This window comes from Nothobranchius furzeri, chromosome 8, assembly GCF_043380555.1.
Source record: "Nothobranchius furzeri strain GRZ-AD chromosome 8, NfurGRZ-RIMD1, whole genome shotgun sequence".
NCBI lineage: Eukaryota > Metazoa > Chordata > Actinopteri > Cyprinodontiformes > Nothobranchiidae > Nothobranchius > Nothobranchius furzeri.
The window spans coordinates 78,640,832-78,655,225 of NC_091748.1; the positions used below are offsets into that span (position 1 = coordinate 78,640,832).

A 14,394-nucleotide genomic window follows, 5' to 3' on the forward strand; every position below is an offset into this window, starting at 1 on the left:
TAATCCCCCGTGAAGTTTTTACTGCAACATTCTGGGTGTTTCTGTTCAATTTGAAAACCGGAGGCTCCCGACACAGCACAGCAGACGAGATGAGCGCAGCTCACCGAGGGCGCAGACCCGCCCCCTGCCACACGGGGCCCCCTCGCAGGAACTAATTTTGCGCCCGCTGTTGACAAAGCTCTTTGGTAATGGCCGACTCTGATTCTGAACAGTGATATTCACCCTGATGAAGAAAGTCACTCGTCCGGTGAGGAGGAACGTGACGCTGCCGCTGCAACAGAATCTGTGTGCTTTATGAGAGTAAACACACAAGATCCAGAGCTTATTTCACCGTGTTCAGGACATGGTGGGTGCAGAAAGGATGGTAAAAGCACTGCTAACAGTGACAGACGTAGCAGGAATGTAAAAGAACGGGGAAAGCCTCGCAGACACGACAGACGTGAAACCAAAGTAAAAAAAACATAACTGATCTGAATATCCCAGCGTTTCTAATGAAACAGGATTACTAAAGGGGAAAAACTCCGACACCAGTAAGAATGTAATATTTTTATGAAGCAAAGAGCAAATTACCACGTGAGGGTGGAGCGAGATGAACCTAAAACGGGGTTCGCCCGTGTTGTGTTGGTGAGAAATGGGTCGTTTTTGGCTGAAATGTTCGGTGGCCGAGTGAAGTGAAAACACAACATACTGTAATGTGAGCATGATTGTAAAACAATGCTTTAGGTTTGTTTTGTTGGCTAGAGGAGCGCATGAACAAGAGGCGTTGCTTTCGGTCGTAAATACAGTCACCAGATGGCGCCATCAGATCAAATGAATAATCCGGACATGTGCCTTAAGTACCTCTATCTGCTCTTGATTCAAAGAAAAGTCCAACTCTGAACAGTCCTAAGTTGATGCCAAAGCCATTTAAAACGAGCTGTCCCTATCTTTGTTCCACTCAGTCGCAGTAACGCCCCGCCCACCAAACTGCTGTGACTGGCAAGGCGTAAGACGGTTCAGGCCTGCTGAGGCTCTAATGGAGCCCAGCTAGACAAACAAGCAGAGTGGAACGGGTTTCTGTCTAGATTCCTAGGCTAATCGCCACCAGTCAGTGGGTTCACACGCACATCTAGGCTGAAGTAAAACTGGGAGCCGTTATCCTACTTTACATTAGAAAACTAAACTCTCAAAAGAAGTCTGTTGCACTCCGGTACAGTAGGTGGCAACATGTGCCCTGTCATGTCGCCATACTTTTGGCTAGCTAATAGCAACACATAAGGGCTCGATACACGGGAGGCGACATCGCCTCTCCTCCATTCATTTTCATTAAGACATGTACGACAAAGCGATAATGGCGGGTCTCCCTCCTACCAAGCGAAACGCGAAAAACGTGCGTGTGAAAATTTGCGCTCGAGCACGTGTCGTGCACGGGCGACCCAGCGACACCATCCCAGAAAGTTGAAATATTTTCAACTGTTCGTCGCTGTCGCTCGGACGACGAACAATCAGCAGAGGTTTCATTCACTGACCAATGAGCGGGCAGGATGCTCCGTACACCTCCGAGCAAACATGGAGGAGAAGTTGATCGTTGCTGTGACGGATTTCCCAGAACTGGACAATATTTCTACCAAAGAATGGTAAATGGTAAATGGCCTGTATTTGATATAGCGCCTTCTAGAGTCCTGGAACCCCCCAAGGCGCTTTACAACACAATCAGTCATTCACCCATTCACACACACATTCACACGCTGGTGGGGATGAACTACGATGTGGCCACAGCTGCCCTGGGGCACACTGACAGAGGCGAGACTGATGAGCACTGGCGCCACCGGTCCCTCCGACCACCACCAGCAGGCAACGTGGGTTAAGTGTCTTGCCCAAGGACACAACGACAGCGACAGACTGAGCGGGGCTCGAACCTGCAACCTTCCGATTACGGGGTGAGCTCTTAACTCCTGTGCCACCGTCGATATTCACAAAAAGGCCGCGGCGTGGGAAATTGTTGGTGCCAGAGTTAACTCTGAACCGCTTAAATAACCTTAATTCCCTCCAACCTGACACAGCCAATCAAAACAACGGAAGATTCGATTTCGCCATGGAACAGAACGCGTCGACGGCTTTGCCGCTGGCGCGGGTCGCCTCCCGTGTGTCGAGCCCAAAAGACTAAAGCACTGGCCATAGTGAAGCAGAGGGAGTAAAAACAGGATGTGCACCATGACAACAACATATCAGCATGGCTTATTTGGTACGTCCTGTACTGTTTGATGGTGTTACACGGACTACTTTAGTTTCAGAAGCTTACGTGGGATTGTCACTTACGGAAGTTACTGGCATCAGCTGTTTACATGCGGATGAAGTCAGTTTCCTACCACATTATCTGGGCGCTTCGTCATGATTAGGACCACTTCGCCTTCAGCAAGACTAACGTGTTTACATCCATTTAAAAAACCGTCAGTGTTCAGTTTTCTGAGACGTATGTAAACGTACGTGGGGAGCATTTCAAGCAACATGGCAATAACTGCTGTGGAAAAACATCTCTGGCTGCCCTTTTAACAACGGAAGAAATGTTAAAGATAATTTAGAAATGTTTGTATTAAAGTCTGGTTTGAAACTTTCAACGTACAAATATTTGTGTTTTTAATTTTTGTCTTTATTCCCATCTTTATGATTAGGATAGTCGTCGATTTGTTGGTTTTATTTCCAGGAATTTAATAATTTATGGGAAAATGAGGATAACCTGCGCTTCTTGGGACAGTCCTTCATGTAGTGTCCGATCTTCCCGCATATCCTGCAGCACCGGTCGTTGGGCGCTAGCTCACCATCGGTCAACACCTTCGAGTCGAAGAAGTAGTCCTGCACAAACATGATGGAGGGTAGTTGAATCTTGAAGAAAACGTCTTTTCATGGCGAATCGATTTGTGGAAGAACAGGACGGACGTACCACTTCAGTGCCCGGGATGGGAAAGAAAGGCGTTCCGAACAGCTTTCGCCCATTTATAAAAGCCTTCATGATAAAGTTTGTCACTGGAGGAGGAAGATGAGGAAGCATGAGGCACCAGTAACAAAGGGTGTCCCTCAAGGCTCTGCTTTAAGACCCACTCACTTTAAATCCTAATAATGTTGCATGCTTTCGTTCTTTGCGAAACTGTAGCTACAAAACAGGTAAACAAAACTGTTTCTGTGTTTAAAAAGAACGAAAGCATGGAATTAGAACCACGACACAGCAAGAACACACCTAAGATGTCCTAATAATGTTGTTCAGAGTTGTAACGCAGATAAAGGTTTAGTTGTCCTTCTAAGACTGTTGCCTAACAACACTTTGGCATCTTTAATGATGAAAAAGGACGTTTTCAGGAACTTACTTTTGCGAGACACTCCAGCACCAAGATTATGATTGAGATCAAACGGATCTGAGGAGAAAAAAAAACAACAGAAAGGACTTCACCTCTCAAGAGGTTCCGGGGCAGAACCAAATTCAGTTAGGAGGTGAGTGAGAACCTTCAATAGCTATGCATTTGCTGGTCCACTGCTTCTCAAATGTGGTGAGGCGTTTCCTCTGGCGAATGCTGATGACGTGCTCTTTGAAATCAAACTCTTCTGTGTAGAACCGTAGAAGGCCCAACCACAGCTCCCCCACCGACTCCGTGTTCGGCTGCCGATCGGTGAGACGCTGGCGCTGCGAGTACACAACCGCAACGTTCACTTCTGAAACAGAAAAGCGTTTGTGGGACGAGAAAAGTGAAACTCACCAGCTCATCCAGGTTGTCGAAGAAGAAAGCGTTCCAACCGTCCACCATTCGCTGAGGAACGGTCTTCCCCTCAAAGATCTGGGGGAGGTAAAAAGTGAGGATGGGAATTCTCAAAGATAACTTGTGGAGGTTTTCCAACCAGGCTTATTATCGTTAACGAAATAAATCTAGAATTAAAAAAAAAAACATTCTCGTTAACTGAAATAAAAACCAAAATTAGAAAAACAACGAACCGAATTCATTGAGAGATTAGCTTAGTTGTCATTTATTTATTATTTCTGGTTGTTGTTTCTTCCTTGCTGTGAGCGTGCCACCCGTGACGGGAATAACGGCGTTTAAAACCATGGCGGTGCTAACAAACGTACGTTTGTTCATTAATGTGTAATCTAATTAATTAGCCTTCGTTCGTCGTACTGCTGTTTCTGTTGCTGATGAGAAAATGCCTGCAAGGTGTGTTGATGCTGTCGTCCTCGGATCGGGAGCTAAAGGCGTGGATGTTTACTTCCAAATAGGGATGTCCCGATACAACTTTTTCACTTCCAATACGATACCAATACTGCAGCCTTCAGTATTGACCGATACCAATATCGATCCGATACGATATCGGCACAAGATGCATACTTTTACCTATTTCATAGTGTGGAATCTATGAAAGGCTTGATCAAGTGATGTTACTCAGTTGGAAAACAAGTGCCAAAATTACAATTTTTTAACCATTGGTTGCAAAAATGTGAACCTTAACAGACTGCTTATATGGGAGATTTTTGATGCTGTCCGATATAATTCGATAGTGTTTTGGGGCCGATATCGGAACGGGACATCCCTACTTCCAAATGCCTCATGGCCAGTGATGAACGAGGAAGACGTAAGGAGACCTGCAGAAGTCCAATCTGCAGGTCTGCCGCCATGACCTTCTTGACGTGACAGCAGGACTTCCCATGTAGGGAAGATCCACTCACCTGTTCACCAGTTAGGAACCAGTTAGTGTTCCTGATCCGTTCTTTAGTCCTGCTGTAACACTGACTGTACTAGTCTCAGACGTCTTGGGTGTTACTACACTGTAGTGTAAAGCGCTTTGGAGTCCTTACTCTGAGAGGCGCTATACAAGTGCGGGTCATTTATCATTACTAGAACCAACTGTGCATCTTTACTACCCAGCCTCAGCACTTCTGAATTTGGGTCAAACCAAAGTTTTAGGTCCTCCATCAGATGTGTGGCTGTTCTTGTGTCACTTCTGAAAGCATTTTATGTAGATGTGACGTGACTAGACTACAGGTGATAGAAATGCTAATAAAAACACTTAATTATACAAGTGAAACTTGAAAATAAAGATGCACTAATATGAAATTTGATCCAATGTTCTTCGTGTGAAAAATGACATCCTGAGAAGAGGGGGGACAATCCCGAACCGTGCTGTCGGAAAAGGCCGAGAAACCGAAATGCATCCATGTTGCGCTGGCTAGCGCCGCTGGAAATGCACTAAGGTGTGATTTCAGGTGAGAGGACAATACCTCCTGCAGGACAGGGACAACCGATGGCTGTCTCTGCTGAAGGAAGTAAAGCACCATCAGGATGTAGGCGTAGGACGAAAGGCTTCCTCTGGAGGCGTCTCCGATGTCGCAGCGCTGTAGGAACAATACGTTCAGATGTTAGGACCAGGAACAAAACTTCCACACTCGTGGATTCTCATGTAGAGACTTTAATGTAGAGCTCAACTCCTAAAAGGAAAAGTATTTCCTAGGACTCACGTTTGGATTACCAAAGTAGCCGGGAGCCACATGTTGGACAAGGACCTGTGTCCTCTATAGAGAGGGTTAGGGTCCTTCTTAAACAGGAAGTCATGCAGTTCTGCCTGGATATAAATATATCTATGAATTAAATATTAAAATGTTCTCAAGCAGCTTCTTAAAGCTACAATCTTAAGTTTTTGTCCAGCTGCACCATCTAGTTATGGTGTGATGCATTCATCACTTCCAAATTTACAGCCTAAAGCTACGCCTCTCATTAGTGAACGCACACCTCTAGCTGCCCAACAGAGCTAATACACACTGTTTTATGATCACTGTTCTTGCATTATGCTAAATCTAATATAATACACAGCATGAATGACTATACCGCCTTTTAAAAGTATGAATTTAATCAGCAGCTCAATGGATAAAAGGCTGGTTTTACTGAACACGCGTTTAACGCCATAACATGAAATTAAGGTTAATAATATAACTTAATCACAAAATATTCAGTTTTACTAAAATTGGTTGGAGCAAAAAGGAAAACACCCCACAACAAAAACTACTACATCTAGTATTTAGTACCGGGATTCTCAAGGACAGCACCAAGTCTTCTAGGTATGGAATGAACAAGATGGCCAAGCGGGGTGCAGCAGTGGCAGTTGCCGAGGCAAAATCTCGGGCGTGGGAGGAGTTTGGTGAGGCCATGGAGAAAGACTATCGATCGGCTCCAAAGAGGTTCTGGCAAACTGTCCGGCGCCTCAGGAGAGGAAGGCAGCAACTCGCTCACACTGTTTACAGTGGGGATGGGGAGCTGCTGACGTCAACTGAGGTTATAGTCGGACGGTGGAAGGAATACTTTGAGGAGCTCCTCAATCCCACCAATGCGCATTCCGAGGAGGAACCAGAGCTGGGAGGCCTGGGGATGGACTGTCCGATCTCGGGGGCAGAAGTTGCTGAGGTAGTCAAACAACTACACAGCGGCGGAGCCCCGGGGGCGGATGAGGTTCGTCCTGGGTATCTCAAGGCTATGGATGTTGTAGGGCTGTCATGGTTGACACGTCTCTACAACATTGCGTGGTCATCGGGGGCAGTTCCTAGGGAGTGGCAGACCGGGGTGGTGGTCCCCATCTTTAAGAAGGGTGACCTGAGGGTGTGTTCCAACTATAGGGGGATCACACTCCTCAGCCTCCCTGGAAAGGTCTACTCCAAGGTACTGGAGAGGAGGGTCCGATCGATAGTTGAATCTCAGATAGAGGAGGAGCAATGTGGTTTTCGTCCTGGCCGTGGAACTGTGGACCAGCTCTATACCCTTGCAAGGGTGATGGAGGGGGCATGGGAGTTTGCCCAACCAATCCACATGTGCTTTGTGGATTTGGAGAAGGCTTATGACCGTGTCCCCAGGGGCACCCTGTGGGGGACGCTCCAGGAGTATGGGGTGGGTGGCTTTCTGTTAAGGGCCATTCAGTCCCTTTACCAGAGGAGCGTGAGTTTGGTCCGCATAGCCGGTAGTAAGTCGGACCTGTTCCCAGTGAGGGTTGGACTCCGCCAGGGCTGCCCTTTGTCACCGGTTCTGTTCATCACATTCATGGACAGAATTTCTAGACGCAGCCGTGGTGTGGAGTGTGTCGAGTTTGGTGGCAGGAGAATCTCGTCTCTGCTTTTTGCAGATGATGTGGTCCTCCTAGCTTCATCCAGCTCTGACCTTCAGCTCTTGCTGGGTAGGTTCGCGGCCGAATGTGAAGCGGCTGGGATGAGGATCAGCACCTCCAAATCTGAGACCATGGTTCTCGACCGGAAAAGGGTGGCTTGCCACCTCCGGGTCGGGGGAGAGGTCCTACCTCAAGTGGAGGAGTTTAAGTATCTCGGGGTCTTGTTCACGAGTGAGGGTAGGAGGGATCGGGAGATCGACAGGCGGATTGGTTCGGCGTCTGCAGTGATGCGGACGCTGAGCCGATCGGTCGTGGGGAAGAGGGAGCTGAGCCAGAAAGCCAGGCTCTCGATTTACCGGTCGATCTACGTCCCAATCCTCACCTATGGTCATGAGCTTTGGGTAATGACCGAAAGAACGAGATCGCGGATACAAGCGGCCGAAATGAGTTTCCTCCGTAGGGTGGCCGGGCTCAGCCTTAGAGATAGGGTGAGGAGCTCGGACATTCGGGAGGGACTCGGAGTAGAACCGCTGCTCCTCCGGATCGAAAGGAGCCAGTTGAGGTGGTTTGGGCATCTGGTCAGGATGCCTCCTGGACGCCTCCCTGGGGAGGTGTTTCGGGCATGTCCTGCCGGCAGAAGGCCCCCGGGTCGACCCAGGACACGTTGGAGAAGTTACATCTCCAATCTGGTCCGGGAACGCCTTGGGGTCCTGCCGGAGGAGCTGGTGGACAAGGCCGGGGAGAGGACGGCCTGGAGCTCCCTAGTTGGGATGCTGCCCCCGCGACCCGGACCCGGATAAGCGGAGGAAGACGAGACGAGAAGATGGCGACGCATCACATCTACTTATAGCAGGACATTGTTGAGTTCATGATACCATCAATGAGGTGCAGCTCCCCACCACCAGCAGCACTCATGCAGCCCCACATAAGGACACTGCCACCACCGTGCATTTCTCTTTGAAATCCCCACCTTAACGACACCAAACATAAACCATTGGTTCTAAACACAGAGATGTTTGTCTCATCACTCCAGAGTCTAGAGTCCCAGTAGTCTTCCTCTCTCTCAGCACGGGCCCTAGCAGATCCTGGGTGAGCTTTTTTTGTGCATGGGCTTCAGGAGAGGCTTCCTTCATGGACGACACCCACGCATGCCGTTCCTCTGCAGAGTGCGCCGTACGGTGTCACGGGAAACGGTCCCTCCAGTTTGGCTTTCTGCTGCTTTAGCTAACTGCAGTGAACTTACGTGGTGATTTTCCTCAACCCTTCTCATCAGAAGACACTCCTGTCCAGAAGCTAACTTCTGTGGACGGCCTGGACGTCTCTTAAATTAATCATTAGACTCACCTGTGGTTGAATGCCGGTTAATTTGAATTTTGTAGTCATAAGTGTGACTTACTTTTCACCTAAGACTATAACTGGGGTGTACTCATTTTTGCAACATGGACTTGAATGGATTTGTTAGGGAAATCACTTTTTGTTAGGGAAGCACCGATGGATCGGCATTTGATCCCAATCGGCCGATAGCGTCCCTATCGGTTTTGATCGGAGTTTTCAAAATAGATCAAAGCAGACCGATCAGGTAGGGTTGTCACGGTAACCAGTGTAGCGGTAAACCCCGGTAAAAAAGTTGACAATAATCATAACCGTCTTGTTTTTTAAAAACTATATTATCTCGGTGGATTACCGTGGCTGCGGTGTAGGTGGGTGACCCTTACCAGCCACCGTATCATCTGCTGAAGTTGCCGGCGGCACATGCGCACTTTGTTGTTTACAACCAAAACTTTCTTGAAGCTAAAGCTGAAATAATGGCCAAAGGAGGAGACGGCAGCGCTCAGGACATCTATTATCCCTCAAAGAAGACAAAGTGGGAAGTACGGGCATCTTTTGGATATGTGAAGAATGCCGAGGGACGGTTGATAGAAGACGGCTATCCTGTTTGCAGCACGTGCAGAAAAAGTGTCTGTGAAAGGCAGCAACGCTTCAAATCTCATGACACATCTGCGTGACCATCACCCACAACTCTACAGTCAACGCAAGGCAAGCTAACGTTAGCGTTTTAGCTAAAATGCGTGATCCGAGGATTTGGGTTGAGGGAGAATGCAACGAGTCGCTATATAAAGCAGCCGCAGCGCCGCTACCTGCATATAAACCGTGTCGCGGACACCGCCATGTTGAAATGACGCTATGCATTACGGGGCTCCCAGGGGCAGATAAGAGTTGGTCTCTCTCCGAGAATAATTATGAATTTAACAACGATTACTGCCTGATGACATTTTCCCACATCTGCAAAGCTCACTGGAAGGACACAAACCGAGGACAATATTTTCCTGATATAGGGTTTATTACTCAAGTAAGGGTAAAAAAGTATCTGATTAGAAGGCTACTTGAGTACTGAGTATCATCTGAACTAATATATTTAAAATGATGACATCAAACAGACATAAAATAAGAAGTTATGGGTAAATATTGGTATTTTAAAGACTGAAGGGGAAAAATGTAAACAAATAAACAACATAATTACAAAATAACACATTTTAGGCAAAATTTAGACACAAACTGAGGACAATATTTCCTGATATACAGGGTTTATGTAGTTGTGTGAAAATGTAGCACGTAAAAAAAATACCGCGATAATACCGAAAACCGCGGTAATTTTGGTCACAATAACCGTGAGGTTAAATTTTCACACCGTGACAACCCTAATACAGACCATTTTAGATTAGGTTACATTTCCTTTTTCCCAGATTATGCAGTTTGTAGCACTCATTATAATGTTGTAGAAAATTTCTGGCCAATCCACGTGATCGGTATCGGCAGCAAAAAACCTGATCGGTGCATCCCTGCTTTTGTGTGCAAAATAAATCTTGTTTGCAATCAGTGGCCCACATTAGTGGGAGTGTTTTGTAGTCTGGTATCTCGTAGAAAATGTTGACTCTGAAAGGAAACTAAAGGTTTTCTGACAAATGTGGACAAATGAAATGTTTTCATTAATCTGTGCTTGAGTGGCTGAAGTTTGAAATGAATGTTATGTTATGATTACATTGATTGAAATAAGTTTCAGCATGTTGATCGAAAGGAGTCAGTTGAGGTGGTTTGGGCATCTGGTCAGGATGCCTCCTGGACGCCTCCCTGGGGAGGTGTTTCGGGCATGTCCTGCCGGCAGGAGGCCCCCGGGTCGACCCAGGACACGTTGGAGAGGTTACATCTCCAATCTGGTCCGGGAACGCCTTGGGGTCCTGCCGGAGGAGCTGGTGGAGGTGGCCGGGGAGAGGACGGTCTGGAGCTCCCTAGTTGGGATGCTGCCCCCGCGACCCGGACCCGGAAAAGCGGGTGCAGAATTTTTTCCTGACGACGGCGCATCACTGACAGTTTTAGGCAGAATAATTGAATTTTAACAAAGATGCACTGAACTGCCAAATTATTGACAACACGTGTCTGTAGCATGATTAGACACTCCTTTATAGTTTATCAGCAAAAAAAAAGTGATTTGGGGGTGACTTGCTCTTTAAGAACTTTTTAAGGCCACTTTGACCAAATTTAAGCTATTTTTAAATTAAATTTAAGCTATAATTTCCAGCTATTGCCTGGAACCGGTGCTAACCACGTCGCGAACGTGGGATTAGCCATCCAGTTACCATTAAACTTGCACTTCCCCATGGCGCAAGCTCCCACTAGCTTAACCAGCTAATGTGCTCATCTAAAAATAGCCCCCTCTCACAACCAGCTGAATGTGTACGGTTCCGCTTACGCCAACATCGTACACAAAAGATGCTGAACACCAACGAGAAATTCATGAAAATTTTATAGAAATAAAAGAATCTTGTTTAATGGGTCTTTGGTAATTTAAGACCTTTGGAAACTGGATTTAGGGATTATTTGTCATTTTTAAGGATTTTCAAGGCCTTTAATTTGGAAAAGCTAATTTACTTTTCAAGGACCCGCGGATACCCCGTGAATAAGAGTTTTTATTATTCAGACATTTGAACAAACTAATGTAAGCATCTTTTCCAGGCTGAGATTTTCTCTCTGAGGATGTAAACCAGTGGCGTCCTCCATATCCACCATGCGACAGCACACCTGGTTTTAATTAGCAGGTGTGTAACCGGCTTATGCTGACCCTATTAATCAGGTGTGTTAGCGAAGGTAAACGTATGAAAGAGTGATCCCCAACTCCCTACCCGAGGACCGGTTCCCAGGATGCTTTGGTAAATGGCCTGTATTTGATTTAGTGCCTTCTAGAGTCCTGGAACACCCCCCCCCCCCCCCCCCCCCCCCCCAAGGTGCTTTACAACACAACCAGTCATTCACCCATTCACATCCTGGTGGGGATGAGCTACGATGTAGCCACAGCTGCCCTGGGGCACACTGACAGAGGCAAGTCTGCCAAGCACAGGCGCCCCCCGGTCCCTCCAACCACCACCAGCATGTAAGGGGGGTTAAGTGTCTTGCCCAAGGACACAACAGCAGCAACAGCAACAGACTGAGCGGGGCTGGAACCTGCGACCTTCCAACCACAGGGTGAGCACTTCACTTAACCGTTTTCCCTGCTTCGACACTCGATGAGCTCCTGAACAGGTGAGGCAGGCCTGCTGGAATCAGGAAGCAACTAAAACATGCTGGATACCGGCCCTCTGGGAGGGGAGTTGGGGATCACTGGTATAAAGCACGATGGATAGGAGCCCAGTGGTGTAAACAAATATTTGCAATTCCCAAATTAAGCTAGATGAACCACTGGTGGTCCAACAGCGCCCTCTAGTGGTAAGCAACAGGGTCAAATATTTCACTTGGAAACATGATGATTAAATAAGTAGTCTTAGCGAACTGTAGTGTGAAAATAATGGGTTACCAACACCAGAAACGAGAGACTAATCAGCCAGAAAAACAACATCTGGAGAACTTAGGAAGCAGTTTACAGGACAATCCAGCTGCTAGGAAGGAAAGCGGAAAGAGATGGGGACTGGATCAGGAGTTCTGGACTGGATCAGGAGTTAAAACGGGACAGTAAGGTTAAAAACATTCAGAATGAAGGGAGAGAGCCACAATCCTGGTGGTCTCCATCTCATTTCAGCTCCACTGACCGATTGTGAAGCAGGAATCAGAACCTGAACCCAGCTTCTCTTCTCCTGTGCTAAAGAGCCCCGAGCGGTATTCACACCCATGACGAACCTTTGCAAAGACCTTCATGGTGTATCCGAGGAACTGGACGCGTGGGTCCAGAGCCGCGTACGTGGCCAACATCCTGGTGTTGTGTTGGGCCTGGAGACATCATTCAGTCATTCATCACCTGAAAACAGCTGTTAACGATGAGAGGTGGTGTCTGTCGCCTCACCAGGGTGTTGTAAAGGCTGATGTCTCCCTCCAAACCGCTCTGTCGGTGTTCAAACTTCACTATAGGCACTTTAGCTGTGGTGATGGGCAGGATGTTCCTCAGACCTGCGCAGATCAGAGGCGTGAGGAAACGGAACGGTGAGGCCAAACGAGCAGAAGAGCTCCACTCACCCGAGTGCTTCTTCAGCACTTTGGCGAGGTCTTCGATGATGTCTTTACAGTTCAGCTTCTGCTCAGGATTCAAAACACACACCAGAAAATGAGAGCCGAACACAGGAGACAACAGCGAGAGCTAAAGCCACACGCTGGCGAACCTCGGCGGTGTCGTGACCCTCCAGCGTCATGCAGATGTCCAGGTCGCTGTCACGGAAACCAAAACCGTTTTTGGAAGAACCAAACAGGCAGAGCTGAGCTTTATCTGTCAGATCAGACAAAAAACCCCATCAGCCACAACATTATGACCGCTGGTCTTCATTCTGTGGTGGGGCTGGGCCTCCTGGTCGCTGAGCTGGTGATAAACTTTGTAGTTCCTTATGAACACATGAATCCTCAGTGGCAGGGTGAAACTAACTCACCGTTGTACTCCTTCCTTATGAACCTCTCCAGGCCGACCAGAATCTGTTCCCTCTTCTGCTGCTCGAGGTGAGACGGCGACAGTTCATCTGGAAACAAAACGAGCCGAAGATGAAGCGGTTTAGGAGATGAACAGGCACTAGATGTCGAGAGCACATTACCCCAGTGCTGGCTGCTCTGCACTGGCTCCCGGTAAAATATCGAGCTCAGTTTAAAATCTTAACTCTCGTTTATAAGGCCCTCCAGGGCAGTGTCCCCTCGTACATTACTGCGCTTTTGAACAGGTATGCTCCATCTCGGTCTCTTCGCTCAGCCGAGCAGGAACTTCTGGTGGTCCCCCCGGTCGAAATTTCGATCGAGGGGTAGTCGTGCTTTTTCTATTTTGGCTCCAACTCTGTGGAACGAATTGCCACTGAGCATTAGGCAGGCACCATCCCTTCAAGTCTTTAAGACGCGTTTAAAGACTCATTTTTATCTGATTGCGTTTCAGCGCTAGGGTCACTTGAATTGCCCTAACTTTATGGTTTTAACTATTCTTCTTTTTAAACCGGATGCTTGATTTTATTTTGTCCAACATTTGTTTTTTTATCGATTGGTCTTATTCCAATATCTCTTATCTGTAATGCTGTTTGCTAGATATTTTATGATTTTATGTTTTTATCCTGCTTTTATGCCCATGTATTGGGAATGTTTTTCTTTTAATGATGTTGTTCAGCACCTTGGGCTTCAGATAATGTTGTAGAAGGTGCTATACAAATAAAATTTGATTGATTGATTGATTGAAACCGGGAATTTACGGCTTTAACGGGCCCGCTCCGGCGTCGGCCACAGGAAGTCTAATCTGCTGTTTTTGTCCCAACGAAGCTTTCCTAGTGTTTGAAGCAAAGAAGTTCTTTAAACAGACAGAACTCCTCAAACTCCAATCCAGGTGGTTTACTCTGGAGGAGGAGCTTCATCCAGGCTTCTCTGGGAAACTCGTTTATTTTATTTTAGATCTATTCTATAAAATCTACAGAAAATCTGTAAACACAAGAGATCCCGCTTTACAGCAAGGCTCCTCTAATACCCGTAGATACACTATTATTGATCTGCAACACCTCATGACTTGTTAATGAAAGCAGAGAACCGAAGGCCGACTGGTTTCTTGCCAGATAGCGACTAGGGCTGCAACGATTCGTCGACGTTGTCGACAAATTTCGACAATGGAAATAGTCGACAATGAACTTCACGTTCTGATGAAGACAACAGGACCAGGGAACAGGGTCCATTCAGACTCAATTGGGCCATTCCCATCTGTACCGGGTCGGCCCGGGCCGGGTAGCGTAGGTTGTTTACATATCTGGGTGGCCTGGTATTTTTCCGGGCCAACCAAGGCTCATTCTCAGC

The 14,394-nt window shown here is 47.2% G+C and overlaps 1 protein-coding gene across 4 annotated transcripts in view; it reads right to left on the bottom strand.

Annotated features, from left to right (window-relative positions):
• tut4 (terminal uridylyl transferase 4) overlaps positions 1 to 14,394 on the bottom strand; it is a 41,694-nt gene that overhangs the window by 11,337 nt on the left and 15,963 nt on the right. For all 4 annotated transcript variants that reach the window (XR_011521443.1, XR_008566111.2, XM_015971260.3 and 1 more), the window contains exons 15-25: positions 13,011 to 13,097; positions 12,750 to 12,853; positions 12,607 to 12,664; positions 12,437 to 12,540; positions 12,274 to 12,363; positions 5,240 to 5,353; positions 3,729 to 3,806; positions 3,478 to 3,655; positions 3,342 to 3,389; positions 2,921 to 3,003; positions 2,717 to 2,832 (exon numbers count right to left, since the gene is read on the bottom strand). Coding sequence is in view for 2 of the 4 variants with exons in the window: in XM_015971260.3 (XP_015826746.1) it covers positions 2,717 to 2,832; positions 2,921 to 3,003; positions 3,342 to 3,389; positions 3,478 to 3,655; positions 3,729 to 3,806; positions 5,240 to 5,353; positions 12,274 to 12,363; positions 12,437 to 12,540; positions 12,607 to 12,664; positions 12,750 to 12,853; positions 13,011 to 13,097 (1,060 nt within the window). In the remaining 2 variants the exon portion in view is untranslated. The remainder of the gene's footprint in view (positions 1 to 2,716; positions 2,833 to 2,920; positions 3,004 to 3,341; positions 3,390 to 3,477; positions 3,656 to 3,728; positions 3,807 to 5,239; positions 5,354 to 12,273; positions 12,364 to 12,436; positions 12,541 to 12,606; positions 12,665 to 12,749; positions 12,854 to 13,010; positions 13,098 to 14,394) is intronic.